At 50.0% G+C, this 22,404-nt stretch overlaps 1 protein-coding gene across 1 annotated transcript in view; it reads right to left on the reverse strand.

The window, feature by feature from the left end:
* The window catches only part of C1H4orf50 (chromosome 1 C4orf50 homolog), a 49,533-nt gene that overhangs the window by 13,946 nt on the left and 13,183 nt on the right, over positions 1 to 22,404 (reverse strand). The window contains exons 4-9 of the mRNA XM_042054991.1: positions 18,440 to 18,548; positions 17,386 to 17,504; positions 13,866 to 16,310; positions 7,243 to 7,416; positions 4,297 to 4,353; positions 3,004 to 3,190 (exon numbers count right to left, since the gene is read on the reverse strand). Coding sequence (XP_041910925.1) covers positions 3,004 to 3,190; positions 4,297 to 4,353; positions 7,243 to 7,416; positions 13,866 to 16,310; positions 17,386 to 17,504; positions 18,440 to 18,548 — 3,091 coding nt within the window. The remainder of the gene's footprint in view (positions 1 to 3,003; positions 3,191 to 4,296; positions 4,354 to 7,242; positions 7,417 to 13,865; positions 16,311 to 17,385; positions 17,505 to 18,439; positions 18,549 to 22,404) is intronic.

Consider the following 22,404-nt stretch of genomic DNA (forward strand, 5'->3'; position numbering starts at 1 on the left):
ATTGGCCATTGCTGGGGCTTGTGCAGACTCCCACTGTAAGATTCAAGTCCCCCCCCCCCTACTACATACACAAGTTTCTCAGCACAGAAAGAGCTGAATTAGAACCCTCCATAGGGACACAGGTTTTTGGGCAGGTGAAGACCCTCTCAGAGTCTCATTTTTGTGTTCTGAATGAGGGATAATTGCACCATGCTTGCGGGATAACGAATGTATCACCAGTCTGCAGCAAGCATCACCTACACACAGTCAGCAGAACACGGAAGTGTCTCCCTCATAGAGTGGAGGACACCAGAGGGTGGTAGAGTGGAGATGGCGACCCTGGACCTCGGATCTCAGCCTCTTGCCTACAGGAGACAGGTTATCTCGTTCTGGCTTCTCAGCAGCTGTCCTGAAGAGACTGTGCTCTCCCATTGTAGAGATCAGAGAACAAAGGTCAGAGGACTTAGAGCCTTGTACATCAGCCTTGTCCAGAGCCCTGGTGAGGCCAATTGTTCCCCTGTCCCTTTTGTTAGCTAGCTGTATTTTGGCCTCCTTTGTTTTCCACCAGCACCCTAGATCTATGGCTTAGGGTGGCAGGAATGTCTGTCAACACTCCTGGCCAGGAAAGGGCACAGCAAGCTGACACCGTTGCCAGAAAACAGCAGAGGACAGGCTCCATTCAGAGTCATCTTCTGTGCTGGTTGGCTTTATCAACTTGACATAAGCCTACATGCGCCTACAAGGAATGAATGTCAGTTGAGGAGTTGCCCTCATCAGACGGAGCTGTGACCATGCCTGTGAGGAACCGTCTTCACTGTGGATGTGGGAGGGTCCAGCCCACTGTGGGCAGCACCATCCCCTAGCAGGTCCTGAGCTGTGTAAGAAAACAAGCTGAGCATGAGCCAGAGAGAAGCCCAGTAATCAGTGCCTCACCCCCACGATCTCTACTTCAGTTCCTGCTTCCAGGATCGGGCCCTGAGTTCCAGCTCTGAGTTCCTGCCTTGGTTTCCCTGATGATCGACTGTGGTCTCTGAGCCAAATAAGTCCCTATCTTCCCCAAATTGCTTTAGGTCATAGCATTTATCACAGCAACAGAAACCAAACTAGGGCACCCTTCTAGCTGAGGGTAGCACCAAGCTGAGTCAGGAGCAGAGCCAGGGCTGTGACACTCAGCAGACAATGAAGAGGACAGAGAGGCTGACCATTGGGGACAGTTATGCCTGCTGTGTGGCCTCCTCAAGGTCTACACCCCAAACCAAGAGGAGACATCTCAGACCCAGGGAATTTCCTCAGAGATGAAAGCATCCAGGCTGGAATACATTAACACCCACGCCCCATCTGTACTCCACCCCCACCCCATCCCACACTCCCATTCCACACCCCATCCCCACCCCATTCCACACCCCATCCCACACCCCAATCCCACCCCCAGCCCCACCCAACCTCCCATTCCCCCATCCCATCCCTCGCCCCCATTTTTCTTCAGTTCCCACATGGCCTTCTGACACCAGATGGCGATTGACCAACATATGAACACATGAATGAATTTGCCTCTCTGATAACTGCAGGGGGAAATGTGCCGACTCTTTTGGAGCGTTCACCCACCTAGAGTATGCCAGGCCACATGCTTGTTCTGTTTTTCATAGATAGTTGATTATGCTCTGATTTACACATCAGCCCCTTCGAGTTTGGTTACTGGAAATCAGCCTCTCCCACCCCTGTATTCATGTTGTTATCAATACATCCTTGCTTCAACCCTGGCTCACTCACCACAGTTATTAGGCACCAACTGTACTGCCTGAGACTGTCTTAATCACTTCAACTAGGGTCTGCTCTGTCTCTTCCTCCCTTCCATAGCCACAGCAATGGAGGAGCACTAGACATGGCTTCTGGTGTTCTGGATTTGAGACCTGGCCCTGCACCAAGTCTCTACACCTTTGGCAGCCCCATGGCCTCCAGTTTCCAGCTCCCAGGTTGCATGGCAATTTGAACCATAGAAACCTGCAGGCTGTGAGAGGCTGAGGTCAATCCCTGTGCAGTCGGGAGCAACTCCAAGACCATATTCCTGGAAAACATCTCTCTGCATTTACCTCCTGAGCTGCACCCACCACACACCTGCCTGGCTAGTCTTCGAGGCAGATCTGGCTCAAACCCCAGGAATCGGGCCTCCTGTGTGGACACAGACATGGCTGACACCGTGGGTGCGCCAGGCTAAGCCAAGCAGAGACCTGGGAGCTTTCTATCTGGGTCAGAAGAAATTAGCACCCAGCACCATCCTCAAACCATCAGAAGGACTTCTGAAAATTTTGCCCCCCGTTTCTGCTTCTGTTGACCTTCAGCAGAGGAGACTCTCACATGCTAGTTCATTATCTTTGTGTGAGTGTGGTGCTAGGCATAGCACCCAGGGTCTCATCCCCATCCAGCTACATATCTGGTTGGTTCCTGATCTCGTGTTTCAAGAAATGTTCCCTGGGCAGATTCTGCGTCAGACAATGGGGAGACAGAGAGCTGGGGAGATGCTCTAGCCTCACAGAGAGGTCTCAGCCAATGCTCTCAACCACACAGGAAGGATCCCATGTGTACGCTATACTATGCATGTCCAGCTGCAGGGCAGGGCAGAAGGGTGTGACAGGGATTGTGGTATCCAGACCAGTTGCTGGGGATAGGCACTTGGAATTGTGCCTTGAAGGCCGAATAGGGGACTGTCAATGGAGTGGACCAAGCCTTCTAGTGGAGGGGGTTATGTGTACAGAGCTCATGAAGTGTGGGTGACCAGAATTTCTGGTGAAACAGCATGACGCTGCTTATGTGACACATTTATGTCTGTTCCCCTGAGTCATAAGCCCTTCAGAGGCAAAGGATCCCCAGCACTTTTCCCAGTACCTAGAACACAGGTGCCCCCTGGAGGAGGATCCAGAGAGTGTGAGGGGTGGGTCAGTAGCCAAGACAGCACAGGCAGGCAGGAGGTCTGGGCTGGGCCCAGTCATGGTCCCTACCAGCAGGGACAGTGTTGTGCATGGCAACTTACCTCTAGGGCTCCTGGGGTCAGGAAGGTGGCAGTATACTCAGCCAGAGCCTCATCATCAAGCATGTTCTGCGCCAGCTCAAAGAGCAGGTGGGTCTTGGGCTCTTGTCTTGGCAGCTCCTGCAGCAGTTGCTCAATGAGGCGGTTCCTCTCCTGGCATTTGTGAACCATGGAAGCCAGCTTGGCCTGGAATGTGGGGTGCAGGGTATAGGTTGAACTGAGGGCCAAGTCTGTGCCCCATTCTCGGCACGAGTCCTCACCCACACCAGCACCTCAGGGTGGCGCGCTAATAGACTCCAGGGCCCAGTAGCAGGGAGGTGAGAGTTGGGCTCTCTTGTGGTGCAGTCTCTCACTAAACTCCTCTCCACACTTCAACCCGCCAGTCTGTACAATGCATTATGAGGGGAACCGGACCCACCCGGCACAGCCTTGCCTTTCCATTTGGCTTCACACTGTAAAGCACAAAGTCCTGGAGTTTCCCTTCACATGAGAAGGATTTGTCAAAACAGAAACTTAGTAGGACTCTCATGGTTCTGACTTTATGGGATTAATCACACTGCCCTGTCTATGGTGGCCCAGATGGCATCTCAGAGTCTCAGCAGGCATTCTCAGTTCTATTTTACCAACACAAAGACCGACAAGGAACGATGGGAGAGGAAGTGGTTCATATTTCTGATATAAGAGCTGAGGAAACTGAGTCCACGGGAGAGGCAGGAGGAAACAGGATTCTGGATGTCATGGTGTTTGGCTGATGTTTAATTAAGGCTCCTCTTAGTTCACCACACAGAGACCAGGACCTCAGGGTGAACCTCTGCCTCTTCCCAATGCAGGCCCAGATGAAACGTCACTTTATCCTGCTGGCAAAGGGCATGTGGAACAACAAAAGCCATCCCTGGGTTTGTCCCAAATATAAATATAAAAGGATAGGTGGGGGGAAACTTCCTTAGCAAACAGGTACGGGAGTGTACGCAGAAATGGCACAGTAGAGGAGACAAGAGATGGAGAGAGGGGAAAAAGAGAGAAAAGGGCAGAAGAAAAGAGGAAAGGAGGAAGATGCGGTGGGAGTGGGAATGTGAGCACCCGCAGTCTCCAAACCCTTCCAACTTCCAGGTTGCACCAAGGAGAAAGTGGGACATGGCGTGTGGGGTCAGGACACATGCCATATAGGATGATCCTGAACACATGAGAAGCCAGATGAAGAAAATATATGGAACGCTGCCCACGTGGGGACCTGGGTGACACGTGTCCCTGGCAGCGCCATATTAGGAAAAAGCGACGTGGCTCTACGTTACCTTCAGAGGACTCATGGCCAGGAGCGCTTCATGCTGCTGCGCCTGAAGCTCCTCGAGCTGAAAGGAGAAGCACGCCTGTGATTGAGCAGTGTGGCTTTGGTTTGGGGACAGCGCAGAGGGCTGGCCTACCATCACCCTTCCCTTGCAGAGATGGCGTGCCGGGAATCAGCCAACCGTGATCCCCAACATGGAGCCACAGAGACACAATCTGGTGTGAAACTTGGATACCTGAGCCAGACATGGTTCCAACATAGCTGCCCACTGTGACCTGTGAGCCCCAAGCTGAGGGCCATAATGAGGCTTCAATAATACAGGGCACCTAGACCCAGGAATGGTACTCAGTCACTAGCTACTGCAACTACTTGGGGCAGAGTAGCAACATGGATTCTGTTCCTGGTGGGAAGCACATCCCATCCCTCAGATCTGGGATGGCCTCTGTCACCCATCCCATGGAATGCAGCATGCAGGCCTTCCTGGCTTGGCCTCAGTCCCTGCTGGGAAAGACCAAGTGTGGGACCCGACACAGCAAAGAGAGGAGCGGGGAACAGGCACTTGTATGAGGTCCACCCAGACTTTCCACATTACTCCAGCATCCACCAAAGGCCCTTACTTCTGTTCAGCCAGATTGTCTGAATTCTTTCCCATGAAATATATTAAAATGGGGATTTTATAGCTATTCCTTCACACTCTCTTTAGAGTCTGCAGTGACCTAAATAAGCCCTGCATCCTTATCCTTGACCTGTTCTGACCCATCATCTTTTCTGACAACATTACACACACACATACATGTACGCACACACGCACGCACACATACAAATCAGGATGTGTGCACACAGACACATGAAAACCTGCTACATGGAGAGTAACGCAATCCTGTTTGGTAATTAAATAGAAAATTCTAGTGATGTTTTCAGGCAAACCAACTGGCTTCATCCCTTTAAATCATGCACACTCCCTCCTCATGCAGCTTGTGGTGTGATTTATTTCAGTAGGCCTTTGTTGGTGGGCATAAGTAACACTGGTATGCTTCTTTGTTTTACAAACAGTATTTCTGTGCACCTGTTTGGTGTAACTTTCCAGGACTGATCAAAGGGTAGATTCCAGCTTCAGGTCGACTAACGTATTCACAGGGACTCAATGTGTTACTTTGATGTAACTGCACCCTGCCTCAGTTTGGGAAAAAGCTCGAAAGTGTCCCTGGGAAATGAGCACAGGACAGTTGCAATTCAAAAGTGAGTGCTCAGCCCTAGATGGGACATCTGTCTCACATCCTAGTCTCTTCCCAGACTCGGGGATCATTGCAGAGGAGGGGGCAGGGATAGTGTAAGAGCCAGGGTGATAGATGGCTACGAGGGAACAGGGTTTTAGGGACGCAGCAGGCCAGTTGCACATATGAATTTAGTGTCTGTGACTGCACGAGACCTAGGCTCAGGTCAGACTGACCCCCAGCATGGAGAAGGGGAGTGAGCATGGGGTCCCACCTCTAGCCAGGAACTACTGGTAACTGGCAGGTGCTGGGAGTGGGAGGGCCAGCTTTCTTTAAGAGTGCAGGCCCTGGTAAGTGGACCACACTGTGGTAGAAGGCCACACATCTGAGAGTACATGGGCAGCACACACTGTACTTGATGGATTTAATTAAAAAGGCAACAAAGTTGGGTGGCTAGGGAAGGGATCTATGAGGAGCTGGCAGAGGGTTGACATGATCACAACGTATTGTATGAGATTATCAAAGAACTAATGAGTTTTTTCAAGATAGGGTACACTGTGTAGCCCTGGCTGTCCTGGAACTCCCTCTGTAGACCAGGCTGTCCACTAGCTCAGAGATCTGCCTGCCTCTGCTTTCCAAGTGCTGGGATTAAAAGCACAAGCCACCTCTGCCCAGCATGAACTAATGATTTTTTTAAGCAGATGAGAAAAGAGTAGAAAGAAAAGCGGGAGATTAGGAGAAAGCATTTTTGAGTCCTGTATCTAGTCATTGCTTAGTTACAAACATTTTGGGGGCTGCTTAGGGTTTTCTGTATAAAGGATTATAAACAAATATCACGCATTGATGGAAATTAATTCACGAACACTGCCAGCACTAAGCGCTGATACATGACGAGAAACAAGGTGGGGAGCCCCTGCGTATTGCCTCGGGTTACCTCCAGTGAAAACATTCCACAAAGCCACAGCGTCAGGATTTCTGCTATTTTGTGTGAATATGCCTATCAGGGTCTGTGTGAGTTGAGCCACATGTCGGTCTGAACATCTTCCACGGCCAAGGTCCTGAACCAGACCCCCTGGAGTCTCTCACCGCCTTTTATAATCATGCCCACACATTTTCTGCAGAGAAGGACTGAATGCACCTGTGCTGGCTAGTCTTATGTCAACTTGACACAAGCTATAGTTATCTGAGAGGAGGGAGCCTCAGTTGAGAAAATGCCTCTGTAAGACCCAACTATAAGGCATTTTCTTAATTGGTGATTGGCAGAGGAAGGCCCAACCTGCTGTAGGTGGGGCCATCCCTGAGCTAGTAGTCCTGGGTTCTATAAAAAAATCAGGCTGAGCAAACCATGGGAACCAAGTTAGGAAGCAGCACCCCTCCTTGGCCTCTGCATCAGCTCTGGTCTCCAGGCTCCTGCCCTGCTTGAGTTCCTGTCCTGACTTCCTTCAATAATGAACAGGGATATGGAAGTCAAATAAACCCTTTCCTCCCCAAAGATCGAAGTGTTTTATCACAGCAATAGGAAGTCTAATTACAACAGCGCCTGATGCTTTTAAAAGATCCATATATACACGTTGTCGTGTCTAATGGAGGACAGCTGGCTGGAAAGGCTCAAGATCGCTTGCTTTCCTTCTGTACGTCACTCTATTCTTTAAATCTCTAGCCAACAATACCAAATTGTTGGTACTCGCTCCTTGGGGTCTGGAAACATTTGGAGGAAGAGAAGGGTTGGCCCAGCCTACCTTGCCCTTGAGCTTATCCTGGAGGCCCACAGCCTCATCCCGAGCCACCTGCAACTCCCGCAGTGCCCAGCACTGGTCCCTGAGCTGGCACTGTAGAGTCCGCACCTGGTGGTGGAGCCGCTGTGTGCACAGTTTTGGGTCTTCCTCAGGGACAGCAGCCTTGGAGGTCTGGAGCTGAGGGACAAAAGTGTGGGTGACGTTCTCAGGTGTTCATTTGCCATAGCCAACAACCAGTTCCTGTTCTAATGTCTGTCTGTCGGTGCTGTTTGGTTTTCTCACAGTAGACAGAAGAAAGGAAGGAAGGTGAATGCGGGAAGAATGGAGGGAAGGATAAAGAAAGGAAAAGAGAAAGACAAGAAAGGAACAAATAGCTGTCTCAAATTCTATACCCCAGCCTATTATTGCCACCATCCATTTCCCACACGGCCTGCTCTTGGCGCCTCTGTGTGCACACTTGAGTGTGTGGGTTGTGATGGACATTTTGGGAGAGGAAGGGGAGAGCACATGGAACCCCAGAACAACATCCCAGAATATTATTCTCAAAAATATGTGAAGTAGGACCAGGGTTCTGTTTAATCACTGTCGGTCACCATTGTATCGAAAACACTGAGAAATGAATGACATTTCACACACAAATCAAATTATCAAACACACATTCCAATAAAGCTTCATGACTTCAGATAGGACGGCAGTGCCGAATTTCCCACAAGCACTGCCTTAAACCAGTTCCAGATAATCTCTTCTTCTCTGACAGAACACCGGGGTAGCAGGTCTCACAGAGACGCCATGGGATGCAGGGAGAAAGGAACTTGCCCAGCCCTAAGTGGGCTCAATGGTAGGGACAGTGCTGCCCCCAAATGGGCCGGTGTGGTAAGTTCTCATTGTCTTACTAACTTACATAAGCATACATCTGCACACATACAAGTGTTTTTCGTTATCAATTTTTAAAGAGTAAACATGTTCATTCAGGCGTATGTCTTTGTGAGTGTGGGGCACACGGTGCAGTACTCAGGGAGGCCAGCAGGCGGTGTCAAACCCGCTGGAGCTGGAGTTGCCACGGGTTGGCGGCTGCCTAGCATGGGTGTTGGGAAAGTGGAACTTGGGTCCTCTGGAAGAGCAGTTAAGTGCTCTTAACCCTGAGGCCATCTCTCCAGCTCCTCTATAAGATCTGATATAGGATACATAGCCTTTGCCTTTTACCTACCACGGGCCACATGCCCTCCCCACTTTTGTTAGTATTGTGGTGCCATCTGCAGTTGTGCAGTTGTGCTCAACTTGATCGTGCTAACGTGGTGGGGAGACAGGCGTTGTCCATGACAGGAACACACCTGTGGGTCCTCGACTTGAGACTTCAGTGGGAGGACTTCTGGGCCCATGAGCAAGGTGTGATCAATGACTGAAGCACTAAAGTAGGTATGGGAAAGGGAGGTACTGCTTACAGGAAGTATCCCCTCCACGAAGGACTGGGGAGCTCAGAGCCCCACAAACACCCTTATCCTTCACCTTCGTCTCCTGTCTCCCACCATTCCACACTCTAGTGGGAGAGGGTGGAAGGGGTCCCAAGCTATTCTGAGTGGGAGGAGGAGGGAACAGGATCCATGTGACTCCAAGGCTGATCGGATATCTCCCTGTGAGCAACGACCACAATAGCAGAATGTGATATTTTTCTTAATTAATAGAAATTCACACTGCGTAGGCCTGAGACTCACAGGCTGGGGTCTGTCAGGAACAGATGGTTGCTCCGGATGGTTCCATAAAATTTAGCTCCATACTCCAAAATGTGGCCTTTTGAGAAGTTTGGTGGTTTGTTGCCACCTCCTGCCTCTGGTGGCTCGGACAAAGACTCTGCCCCATTGGTCCTAAGACAGTGCCCACAACATGATCTGGTGGTAGAGGGGACAACTGCCTGTTGCCTGGGTCTGCCCTATACAACCAACTGTGTGCTGTGCTTTTGCTTAGGAACACTGTCCCACCAGAGTTCTGGGAAACAGGGAGAGTGACAGACACAGGTCATTCAACGCAATTGACAAAAGGAGGCCCAGAGACTGTGGGGGTCCTTAGGAGCTCTGAGCAGAGGATCTGGCCCCATCTGTGCTGTCGTGGCAGACACAGTACCAGTCTGTAGCATTCACCTATTCTGGTGATATAAGTCCCCATCACAACGACATCGATGACCGCAGAGCTGTGAAGAGCTGTGCCTGAGTCAGCTCCAACACCCTGAGCCCGTTCCACGCTGAGCCCACTCTGCCCTGAGCCCTGAGCCCGCTCCACCCAGGCTTCAGGGCTGCCCTGAACATGAGGCTCAAAAGTCAGTAGCAGCTCCTGAGTAAACGCAGGGACACACAGAGGAGCGGTGAAGGATGCAGAAAACTTGCGATGCAGCTCAGGGTGCCGCAGGTGGGGCATAGACAGTGGCCACTGCAGCCGGGGAGACTCAGCTGTGTGTATCCTTACTGTTAAGAGTTGGGGTTCATATCTAGTACGACAGGAAGCTATGGGAGGGTCATAGGCCTCAGAGAGACTCTGGGACAGAAAAAGGGACCTTTCTTCACCTTCTTCCCTGATCATCCCTAAACCCTGTGGGGTCCATCTCTGTTAATTCTATGTTTCCCTACTCCTAGCTGTGATTGTGATCCCCAAACTCCCTCGGTGGTCCTCAAACTTTCTCTCTGTCTCTCTCTGTCTCTCTGTCTCTCTCTCTCTCTCTCTCTCTCTCTCTCTCTCTCACACACACACACACACACAGACACACACACACACACACACACACACACCCCACCACCACCACCACCACCTCAGGGTGGGGCTAACTAGCCAGCCCTCACCTTTTCTCTACAGCTTCACCACCTTCCGTCCCACGCCACAGCCCTGGCTGCTGTGACAGCCACACCGGCTCAGCTTTAATGTTCAGCAAACCTGACTTTTCACTGCATCAGAGCCTGGGCAGCCATCTTGCAAGGCCCTGAAACTCTCTCTCTATATCCATCTCCTGGGATCTCCAGATCTTTCCAGGTCAAGTCAGAACAGCTATTGTTGACAACCAAGAAATCCAGGCAGAAAACACAAAAATGTTCTTTGCCACAGCTGGAAAGTGACTGGGGGAGCAACGGGGGCGGGGGGATTAAACACAGGCAAGTGCGGAAACCCCTAGGCTTCTCCCTTAAACTCACTGTAGAGCACGGTTCAGGAAATTAGTTTCAATACTGAGATCAGGGCTGGGAAGAAGGATGAGAGACGGAGTTGGGTACGGAAGGACAGCCAGGTGTGGAAAACAAAGGAGAACAGAGAGCTGCATTAAAACAAGCAAAAACAAACACTGCCCTAGAAAAGCCTTCCTCTGTCCTTCACTGGGAGGCTGACCCACCAGGGCCTCGGGGCCACACACTGCTGAGAAGGTGGCAGTGTTCAGGCTGAGCCAATGTGAAGTCACCTCACTGAACACTCTGGGAACACAGCCAACGTCGCAGAAGGGTGGATGTCTTAGGGGCAAGTGCCACACTGGGAGAGTCACTGCACACCCTGGAACTGAGGGAGACTTACGCAGGAATACAGTGACCTCATGAGGGGCCATCAAGAGACGCTCACAGCGCTGCTGGGAGGGAGAGGTGGCCGGCGACCTCTACAACACATACACACGGGTCCTACACCAAAAGCTCTTTGAGTGGGTGGATATGTGAGGAAACCGTGAAATGTGACATCTGCCAAGAATCAGGCAAACAGGAGCAGGCCGAGAGATGATCTGGGCGCAGGAGAGGAGATGAGACCTACAAAGTGGCCGTGGCTAGTGTATTTCCACATTTGAAAGACAGATTTGAAAGGCTGACAAGATGAACTGTCTCAGCGCACAGTCAGTAGCTCTCCATTATAAATAAGAAAATGGATGGCCCAGATGCACAGAGTGCTATGAACAGAATCGGGAGCTCACTGGGTGAATTTATCAAAGGTGGGTCCCAACAGAACACATAGCTAGCAAATTAAAGTCAATAGAAAATGCAAAACAGGAGCACAGGCTTGCAAAACTAAGATGAACTTTTTCAAAAGGTAAAAGATTCAGTCAAAGGGTCTGGAATTACAGAAGTTGAAAGGAAATTAGGACAATAAAACTGACCAAAGGACAAGCATGGGACTGAAGAGCTGGTTCGTCGGCTAACATGCTTGCTGCAGGGCTGAGGACCAGGGTTCCATGACCAGCACCCATGGTTAAAGCCAAGTGTGGTGGCACACACTTGGGATCTGTAATCCCAAGACTGGGGAGACTGAGACAGGCAGATCCCTGCGGCTCATTGGCTACTCGCTCTAGCCTTGTTGGTGAGTTCTAGGTCCTAGAGGAACCCTGTCTGGAACGAAAAATACAGGTGGATAGGTCCAGGAGAATGACACCAGAGGTTGACCTCTGGTATCCACACACATGCACAGCACACACACATACACACACACGCACTGCACACATACAGGCACTGTACACACATGCATTACATATACATATTCACTGCACACACAGGCACTGCACACACACACAGCACATACATGCATTACATATACACATGCACTGCACACACACACATTGCACACACATACACACTATACACACATGCACTGCACAACACATGCATACAATAGCACACATGCCCAAACACACAAGAACTATACACATACATGCATATGTACCTCTGAATATGGAAATTTTTCTTAAGGAAATGATAACTAAAGGTTTCTCGAGTCTAAAGAAAAGCATAAATATTTAAGTTCAAAGAGCTTGGGAAACAGAACCATAGCTAGATCCATCAAGCCACCAAAAATCAAAGATAAGCCGGGCGGTGGTGGCGCACGCCTTTAATCCCAGCACTCGGGAGGCAGAGGCAGGCGGATCTCTGTGAGTTCGAGACCAGCCTGGTCTACAAGAGCTAGTTCCAGGACAGGCTCCAAAGCCACAGAGAAACCCTGTCTCGAAAAAAAAAAAAAAAAAAAAAAAAAAAAAAAAAAAAAAAAAATCAAAGATAAGAAAGAAATCTTCAAATCAGTCAGACATGATAGCATACGTTTCTTCTGAAAATGGAAGAAATGACGATGACAACTGGTTTCCAAAAGGAGCTAGTGGGAGGCGGAAGACAACAGAAGGCAGCCTTCAGAGTGCTGTGTGAAGGGAAGCTGCTGACCCACAGCGCTGAATCTAAGAGAAACGATCTTCAAGGCTAGCGAGAACAATGTTTCATAAAGAGAAAGGCAAGAAAGTCAGCCACCAGCTAACTATCATTATGAGAAATTCCAACAAGAACACATTCTCCAAATTCTTGTGGGAGAATAAACACCACAAAACATGCAGATATTTGCAAGAAAGATTTATGGCTGCTCAAATCAGCAGCAACAATAACATGAGGCTTATTATACATCGAAGCAATGTATGACAAGATAATAAAGAATTAGCAGAGGTAAACTACTGAAATATTTTTTTGCATGATTTGGGACATGGTACAAAGGCATTAATCTAAGGCAAATCTAAATGACAGATACATCCTGAACTTTCTAGAGTGGCCACTAGAATAATAGCAAAGTATACAAAAATATAAGCTATTGTAAGAGAAAGGATTATACACACACACATACATTTATACACACATTCACACACACATTCATACACACATATACACATATTCACACACACACATTCATACACACATATACACACATTCACACACACATTCATACATACATATACACACATTCACACACATATACACACATTTACACACTTATACACACATTCACACACACATATTCACACACTTATACACACATTCACACACACATACACACATTCACACACACACACACACACACACACACACACGCGATGAAGTGCAGACAGTAAAGGAAAACTGGTAAAAATCCAAAGGCTGTTCTTTGATAGTGACTAGAATTTCTGAGAGAGGGAAGCGGGAGCCAGCAATGGAGAGTGGGGGGGAGGGAGCAGATGGAGACACAGAAAGGAGAGAGAGGGGCAGGATGCTGGAGTGATGGAGGGGCTCAGCATGAAGGGTCCCTAGACATTAACAACATGAGCATTTCATCTTGGGAATTAGAAAAGTTGAGATTTGTCTTGGGGCAGGGGGCAGGAGCAACTCAGAAGAGGGACTGCCATGTCTGCACCAAAGTCTCAGGTCTCTACAGAACCAACCCAATTCCCCTGCTGTGTTACCTTCCATGGACCACTGTTCTGTCTGCAACAACTGTTAAGACCCAACCTGAATGATGCTGATTCATTCAGGCTGTTTGAGCTATTTTCCACTTGAGAAAATCCAAGGTAGGACCACAAAGTGCAAGCCTTACCCCACACTCTTTCTTCTCTGGATCTACTAGGAGGGTGGAGCTTACCTGGCAAGTCAGAAGGGAGATCTTGGGCCAGCCTGCTTGGGTTCATCCCAGCTGCAGCTCTCCCTAGCCAGGCAACCTCATGCAAACCCCTTCACTTCTCTGCCTGGTTTTCTCATCTAGAAAATAGGGCTGGAGGTCTAACTCCCTCATATGGCTGCCACAGGGTTGCCTAGATCTTGTGGCGGCGGGAGAGGGGTGTGTGTGCCCCATTGCAGAGTCAGCAATACAGGAGGGAAGGCAAGCCAACATACCTGGAGGCTGCAGCTCAGGGACCTCTGAGACTGTCCTTGTTGCATGGAACACCATGGTGTCTCCTGTTCTTTCTGTAGCCGAGCTCCGTCTCCCTTTGCCCCATTGGTGTTTGCTTCCTGAGGCCCTGTAGTGACTGCACAGACAGATGAAGCAGAACTAGCAACAGCCCCACATCTGGAACCTTTCAAATCTAAGGAAGGTCCTGCCTGCCCCCACGTCACGCCTGATTTCTCATCCCAAGCTGGCCCACAGGCTCGTGTAACCAGTTGTCCTGAAAGTAGAGTCACCTGGACCTCTTTGTCTTCCATGTGTCCCTTGTCTCCTGCCATCTTGAAGTTTCCCTGGCAACACCACTTTTCTTCCCTGGGATCCCCGCTCATCTGCAGGACCTCCCGCTCCAGGCCTTGGACCCTGCATACAAGGTGCTGGTTTTCCCCCTGCAGAGCCCAGAGCATGTCTTCTATCCCTAGCATTGTGTCCTTTATCAGCCCTTTGTAACTGACTCCAAGCTCTGAGATCAGAGCCCTGAGCTCCCTGTTTTCCAGGGTGACATGCTGCATCCTGCTTCCGGCTTTCCTGACACTCTCGGACATGGCTTTGTGCAGCCGGCCCAGGTCCCCCTTCAGTTTCTCATTCTCCTCTTCCAGCTGGGAAATCTTGCGGTAACTCTTCCCATTACAGTCCTCCAGGTCGGACACAGCCTGCAGACACTGGTCCAGTTCGCGCCTGAGGCGGACCAGCTCTCCCTGCAGTGATTGGTTAGCCTGTTCCAGCCTCAGGGCCTTGGCCACTTCTCTGGCCCGCTCTTTTTCACAATGGTGTCCTTCATGGTGACATCCTTCTTGGGCTCCCTGAACCCTGGCATTATCAAGCAAAATCTGACTTCTCTCTTTCTTTGGAGAGTCAAGGAGATGAAGGAATCTGTTCCCCACCCTCTTGTGGGTACACCATGTTGGGGGGAGCGGGCTCCCACTCAGCTCTGCAGGGACCAGGTTGGCTTTACCCCCATCAAACGCTGGTCCTGAAAGAACTTCTCCAATGCACAGAGCCACACCCTCCTCCAGCCTCACTCCCTCGCCATTCCTGCTGGATTTTGCATTCAGATCCTGGCTGGCTAAGGCCTGCTGATGGCCCACATCCCCCTCAGTGTCCAACCCTGTATAAGCGACACTCTGGCTCTTTCTCATCAATGCTGACATCTGCTGGGGATCGCCACAGACAAGCTTCAGGTTGTCCAGCTGCTGGAAACAGGCCCCCACCTCCCTTTCCAGTGTGTCTAGCTGGAGGGTGCTCCTGCTCTGTCCTGTGGTCAGAGTCTGTGAGGGGCAAGGACCTTCACTGCTGCCACCTTTTGGGGCCCATTTGGGAAACTCGAGCAAATCCTGATCACCCATTGGTAGTCTTTGTTCCTGACCCGCATGGCGCTTGGAGTCAAGCTGCTCAGAGACACCCAGTGGAGCTGGGCTGGGTGCCGTTTGGAGCTGCATCTTCTGCTCTTGTTCTTCTTCCCCTGACCACTCCTTTTGCAGGAAGTGAGTGTCTCCAAAGCACAGCTGGTGGCCCTGCTTGTCCTGTGCCCTCCTCCAGACCTCTTTGCCCATTCCTGCTGGAAGCTGGCTACCATTTGGCTCTGGGTCTCTTGTATCATGCGCCCTAGAGCTGGTAGCCTCTTCCTTCTTCTCTGGTGATAGTTTTCCCAAGTGTTCCCAGTCACATCCTTCCACACCCCATCTCTTTCTCAAGGGATCAGGACTTTCCTGTGACTTAGAGCTTTCCCCATGCAGAGTCAGTAGGAGACATTGACATTCAGGCCAGAGCCAAGGACAGTGGGCCATGACATGGGTCTCTGAAGCCCTGCTCCCTTCCTGTATGCCCTCTGGGGCTTGGCCCCCAATGTCCACGATCAGCTTCTCACTGGTTTCCTGGTCCAGCAGGAATTTGTCATCAAGCTCCGATTTTATCACACCCAAGGTACTCATCACCTCCCACTTCTCTGCACTTGCAACTGGATGCTTGCCTCTCTCCTTCCACATGTCTCTGGGCTCCTTGGACTCTTTTGTGGGAAATGAGCCATTTGAAATGAGTGGAGACTCCTGGCTGAAGGATGCGACTTGGCTCCTTGCCAGATCACAAGGCCAGTCAGGGTGTGTCACAACCTCAGGAGCAGGGGACAGCTTGATGTCCATCTCTTCTTGGGTCTGAAGTTCTTGTAGGAGACGCTTCCAGAGCAGAGGTGTCAGTAGGGGCTGTGCTTCCCCAGCAGGTCCCCAGAGCGGGAACATGGATGTGGGTAACAGTAGGAGGGATTCCTGGGCTCCAGTGGCTTGAAGATTCTCTGAAACTCCTGCCAAGGAGCAGAGTCGCTCATCCATGCCTGGTTCTGGGGGGCAGCTACACAGCAGCCGAAGAATCTGTCCATCTAGGTGGGGCTGGACAAGAGCACCCTGTGGGTGGAGAGAGGAGATGGGTATGAACCAGTCTCTGCCTGCCGAGCCCCACCTACAGCTTGATCATGCTCTGCCCCCAGTACTCTCTGAACCTGCTCTTCTACCTCAGGGCCTCTACCTGAGTTCCTCCCATTGCTTAGAGTCTCCCTCTCCCAAATATCCTCAAGGAACACCCCTTCACCTCAAACAAAACATTGCCTCCTCACAAATACCCAACCCCTGGAGCACCCCCTGGCCTCAGGGACAGCAGGGACACGAGTTCTAAGACAGTAAAGAGATTAGAGATAACGGAATTAGCAGAGACAGGTAAGGCTCTGAAGCTGAGGACATGCTATTTCAGGGTGACAGAGGATTGTGTGGGATTCTTTCTTCTGCATGAAGCCAAACTACATGAGGGGATAGTTCAGGAAGTGAATGAATGAATGAACAGTTGTGTGGATGCATGGGTGGATGGATGGATGGATGGGTGGGTGGATGGATAGATGCATGGATAGATAGATGTGGTTTAGAACCACAGAGTCACATCAAGAAACCACTCCCAGTTCAGCTTTTCTTTTTAGGACAAGAGATAGAAGCTGAGGTCAGTGGTTTGCCACAGCATTAGGACAAATTCAGATCCATTTGGGATCAGACCATTGGAGTGATACAGAATACAGAAGGAGGAGACCAGGGCTCTGTCTGTACCTCTGGATCTGGGAGTTCTGGGGGGTCCCAGCATCCCTTGGGTAGTTCTAGGGGGTCCCAGCATCCCTCTGGTCTCATCATCTCTGGATAGGAAGGAAGAACCAGCTCTGTGGGTAGTCAGAGGGCTTCCCCAGGGCAACATAAGTGAAGTAGCCCAGGTCAGGCACTTGGTCTGGCTTCTTTTGATCCCTCTATACTTCTAAGGCTAGGTCTCAGCAAACTGCCTCCCATCCCTTCAAACCTTTCATTCAATCACTTCCAGAATATTCTTCCAAATCTAGAGCTTTCTAACAAGAAGAACCTCCCCAGGGTGGCCACATCACCAAGCACATAGCAGGGCTACTAAGGCCCCACTGATCCTCCTATCTGCAGAACCCTCTGGCCTCACCTGTCTAGGCTCCGACCCCGGCAGGTCTTCCTGGAGCTTGCCTATGGTACTTGCTGGCATCACCAAACAAGGATCTGGTTGATCTTGAGCATGGCTATGGAGCTTTTCTGAGAGCTGGCCTAGAACAGCAAGACCCCAAGGTCAAAATCACTCTTAGAAAATTTATCATAATGGCCACCAACAGCCATGTCAGCTGAGAGATGTCTCTCTTGACTTGGGTCTTTTAGCCCACAGTGAGTCCTGATAAGCCCACTCTTCTGCCAGGTGAGGACCTGAGCCTGGAAGGTGTCAATGACTACCAACAGCGAGCAGAGGAACTGGCTCTCAAGATGGACCATGGAGCACAGCTGGATGATGCCCATGGAGCATTTTGAACCCTCAGGATCCTCCTCTGTCAGCAAGGTGACACCCCCTCCCCCAACCCTGCACAGCTTTCAGAAACAGCCTTGCCAAGTCACAGCGCACCTTGACCCATCCAACAGCTCTGTCCCCCGACCCCAGACGTGATTAAAGGGGGACATCAGCTGCCTCCTCCTACAATGAGAAGTCTTGGGTATCATGAGGCTTGGACTACTCTTACATTTTGACAGCTGAGGACTAGCAAGCAGGGTCTTTTACAGGAGGGAGGTGAGAAACTATGTTTGACATTAGAGACCCGGGACTTGAAACCCAGTGATTCTCAGACTGACAGTCACAACTCTCATCCTCAAGCCAAGGGGCCATCTGGGGTAAACAGTGGCTAGAGTGATCCCTGCTTACCACAGATGTCTCTGTGAGGACAAGGCCCCACTACCAGCCTGCAGCTGGTTGGCACCCCTTGAGAGCTGAGTGCATTAGTTTAAATGTCAAATTATCCTAAGCTAACGGCCCCTGGAACATCACACACTGATTCTGCCTTGACCAGCTGTGTGTTTGAGCCTCTCTGAGCCCTGGCTTGTCTGTAAGAGGAGCAAATCATCCTGCCCAACACTGTAAGAATAACATGAGGACTAAGCTAGCTGGTCTATTACAGGGATGTCAGGTGGCCCCTCTATGTATGACATCATCCACAAACCTGTGAGGGCTTTAAGTCCACAAGCATCACTGTGGTAGCCTCGGCTGCTGCAGGGATCCAACACCTCTGTGCTGTGCAGAGAGTCACTCTGGGCACAGCTCAAGGCACCCTTGAGAGAGACAAAGAATTGAACAGTCACAAGCACCCTGGTTGACCTGTCCACTCCAAGCCCATGCCTAGTCTCCTTCATAGCAATGGCCAGACTCCTCCAAAGTAAGGAAACTAAGACTCAGAAAGTGATGGGCTCAAAGCTGGCCATGGAACCTCACCTGGGCCATTGTTTTACCAGGCCACAGTGTTCTTGTTGACTCTTGGTATTCTTTCAGTAAGTTACAAGGGGTGGCGGTCTGTCCTTGGAGTAGTCTGTTCATCTAGACAAGAGACTGTATGGAGAGGTGTGGAGGGGGGCGGAGTCCCAGCCTTGCTCCTGTGTGGTTTCTCTGTCCCACCGGGGAAAGCTGGAATCTGCCAGGTATGTTGAATGTTTCCCTGTGAGCAAGTCCTAAAGGTGACAGTAGTCAGTGATCTGGGAAGTGTCCCCCCGCCACAGACCTGCAGGAGGCCAGTTGTGTGAGCAGAGAGGAGCATGCCCAACATGGTCCTGGAGACCACCTGCGAGCTGTTCCAGCTGTCATGACCACTGTGAGCTCTTGCCCCTGACATGGTGGCCTCCTGGCCTGCCACCATGCTGGCCACATTCTCTGCCTCTGGACCTCTGCACAGGCAGTTCCTTCTGCTAGTTTAGGGTAAGATTCCACAAGCCAGTCAACTATCATACAGGCCTCTTTGTAGCTGGCTCCTGGCCCTGTCCCCACTCCACTAAAGATTTGACCAGCAAATTAAACTGGAAACCAAACCAGATCACGGTGCCTTCCCTTCTCACTCTTCTCCAGCAAGAGAAAAACCCCATCCTCCCAGTCTCCCACATATGCCTTGTTCTGTATTCCAGCCAGGGACTGTAGACCCCAGGGTATGGGGCAGGGCAGTGGTAAACCAAGGTGTATTTGAGTGGTCCTGGGCAAGCCCACACCACAGTAAACTACCGCTCACCTGGAATCAGGTTTTTGGGTTTTTTTTTTCAGATCAGTCTTTGGAGCATGCAATCCATGAAAGATGGCAGTAAATAAGGCTTAGTGTCCCGCAGAAGCAGTGGTCAAGTCCCTATGAGGCTTTCTTTGGCTTTCCTTGACCTTTTCGCAAATCAAGTCCCCATCATTGTCCCCAGCAGTCCCTCCCTCAGCCACTCTGTGCTCGTGACCTCTTATCTGTCTGTGCAATGGTTTGTGTTACATCCTTTTATCTATAAATCCTCAGCCCCAGCTGCATCATAGATTCCTCCAGATGCTTCCAACAAAGACTAATAAGAACATTCCTCCTCAACTGACAGCAACCAGAGGGCATGCCCACCAGTTTGCACCCTACAAGACAACGGGCTGTACTCAGAGAGGCCTGACCAGACAGGCTATTGTCAACTACACTCAGAGCCCTGTCCCCTGCCGCTGTTTCTGTCCACTCACTTCTCACCTGGTCATAATTAAACAGTCCCAATTGCAGCTTAAAAATTACCATGAAAACAAGATAGAAATTCAGAAAGATGAAGGGAGGGAGAGACAAATGCAGGAAGGTTGAAAAGGATGGAGAGAAAGATCAAAAAAGAAAAACTAAATGAAACAGAAAAAAGGAGAAGGGATGAGAAGAGAAAGAAAAGCTCAAGTTCCAAGTAAGGGTGAGCAAAATAGAGGGCAGAAGGGGAGGAGGAACGGGCAGGTGGAGAAAGAAAGGCTGGGGTCAGAGTCGCTCGTCACGTTCCGCCAAGGCCAGCATTCACCATGGTGTTTACCACCCTGCTTCTCTGCCCAGATGGTTTCGTGAACGTTTGCTGAGCCCCAGCTAAGGGCCAGACCTGCTTCTGAGGCTGGGGACACAGCCGCAGAAAATGCACACGCTTTCCGCCCCAGGGAGACATCTAGGCAGCATCCTGCACGCTAGGACACTGAAACAATACCTTCCCTCTGGTCTACCCCTCACTTTGTGAGTGATTAAACCAACAGTCAGCGAGGGAGAGGAACTTGTCTAAGGTCACAGGGCAAGTCAAAAGGAAAACGAGAAAAGCTCCCATATCCGGCCTCCATCCTTCCCAGGACTGTGCTCTGCCCAACCCCGAGAGAGTGACAGCCTGGATTCTGGTTTGCCTCCCCGTGCGTGATTGCTCTGAGATACAAAGGTGTCTAGACACAAGCATTTACACGTCACAGTGCATCTTTCTGGGCTTTTCTCTAAGCACAGACAATAGAAGACTTCAACTTGCACAAAATGTAAACTTTAGCTTTAGCTTTGCACCATTTTTTTATTCGATAGTTTAGAAGAACCAAATCTTCCCAGACTCTCCTGCTGTGATTTGGGATTGTCTAACATTCTCTGCCCATATAGCCCCTAAGCCGCCACTTCTTAAAATGGGTGCCATGAACCACACAAGGCTGTACAACTAAATGTCACCCAAAAGGCAGTAGTACCCCCAAATAAAGTCAGAATCAAATAAGCAATGAAAATGAGGTGTTCCTGGTAACACTGACCCATATTACACTGTGTGACCTTATGCAAAAATATACACACACTTCTACTCATTATATGAAAATTCGCTTTCATTTTTAGTAAATGGCAAACATATATATATATGAAAGAATTGCTTAAAATAAAATTTGTATTACTTATCATCACTAAATGTGACATGAATACCCATTTTAAATGTATTTTATTTTTATTTATGTGGATCTCTGTGTCTGTGTGTAGGTATGCACACATTGGGGAGGTGGGTATGTTCAGAGGCCAGAAGAGGGCACCAGATGCCCAGGAATTGGAGTTAGAGGTAGTTGTGAGCATCCTGATGTAGGCACTGAATATCAGACCTGGGTCCTCTGTAGGAGGTGCACATGTTCTTATCCACTGAGCCATCTCTACAGCTACTATGCATCTATTTTATATGCCGACAAACCTAGATTGTAGGAAAACGTCTTAAGAGAGAGGTGTCGTGAGTGATTTGAGAAGCCCTGGCTTAAGAAAGACCTCACAAGCTCCATCTTGCTGGGTACTGAGGCTACTTCTGATTCTGCCAGTGGCAAACAGAACTGAGATGGAGACAGCTGTGCACAGCTGCTTAGCAACTGCTGATTCCTTTCTTCAAAATGTGCTGTAGCCTGAGTGTGAAATGTCGCCACAGGCTCACATTTGAACCTTGGTTCCAGCTAATGGCACTGTTTCGGAAGGCTGCTGAGCCTTCAGAAAGTGTAGCCTCCCTGGAGGAAGTGAGTTACTGGGGGCAGCCTTGTGACAGCACACACCTGATAAGCTGGTCCCACTGCCTACCCACTCCCTGCTTCCTGAGTGCAAGCACAATGTGACCAGTTGCCCATGGCCCTGCTTCCTGCCATGTCTGCCCCACCATACTGGGACTGAACCCCCCCCCCCAAGCCATGAGCTAAAATAAGTTCCCCTTCCCTTACGCTGCTTCTTGTTATATATTTGGTCACAACAGTGAGAATAGCAAACATGGAGGTTCATGCTCACACAGGAAATATAGGCATTCGTACAGCATTTGGTACTCACTCACTGTCAGCCCTCCCCAAAGGCTTAGGTCTACAAAGGCCCAAACCCTGCAGAGCAGTGGCTCCTTTAAAAGCTGCATGTATTGACTATTTCCTTCTGTTTTCTTTGTGTGTGTGTGTGTGTGTGTGTGTGTGTGTGTGTGTGTGTGTGTGTGTTTTGCTGGGAATTGGGGGCCTCACACATGCTAGGCAAGTACTTTATTTCTTGACTTGTGGTCAAGTATTCTTTTAGAGAGTTATTTATTTTATTTTATTTTATGTGTATATGTGTGTGACTGCATAAATGCTGGAACATGTGTGTGCAGGAGCCCTCAGAAGAAGGCATTGGATTCCCGGGAGCTGGAGGAACAGGCAGTTGTGATC

This window comes from Arvicola amphibius, chromosome 1, assembly GCF_903992535.2.
Source record: "Arvicola amphibius chromosome 1, mArvAmp1.2, whole genome shotgun sequence".
NCBI lineage: Eukaryota > Metazoa > Chordata > Mammalia > Rodentia > Cricetidae > Arvicola > Arvicola amphibius.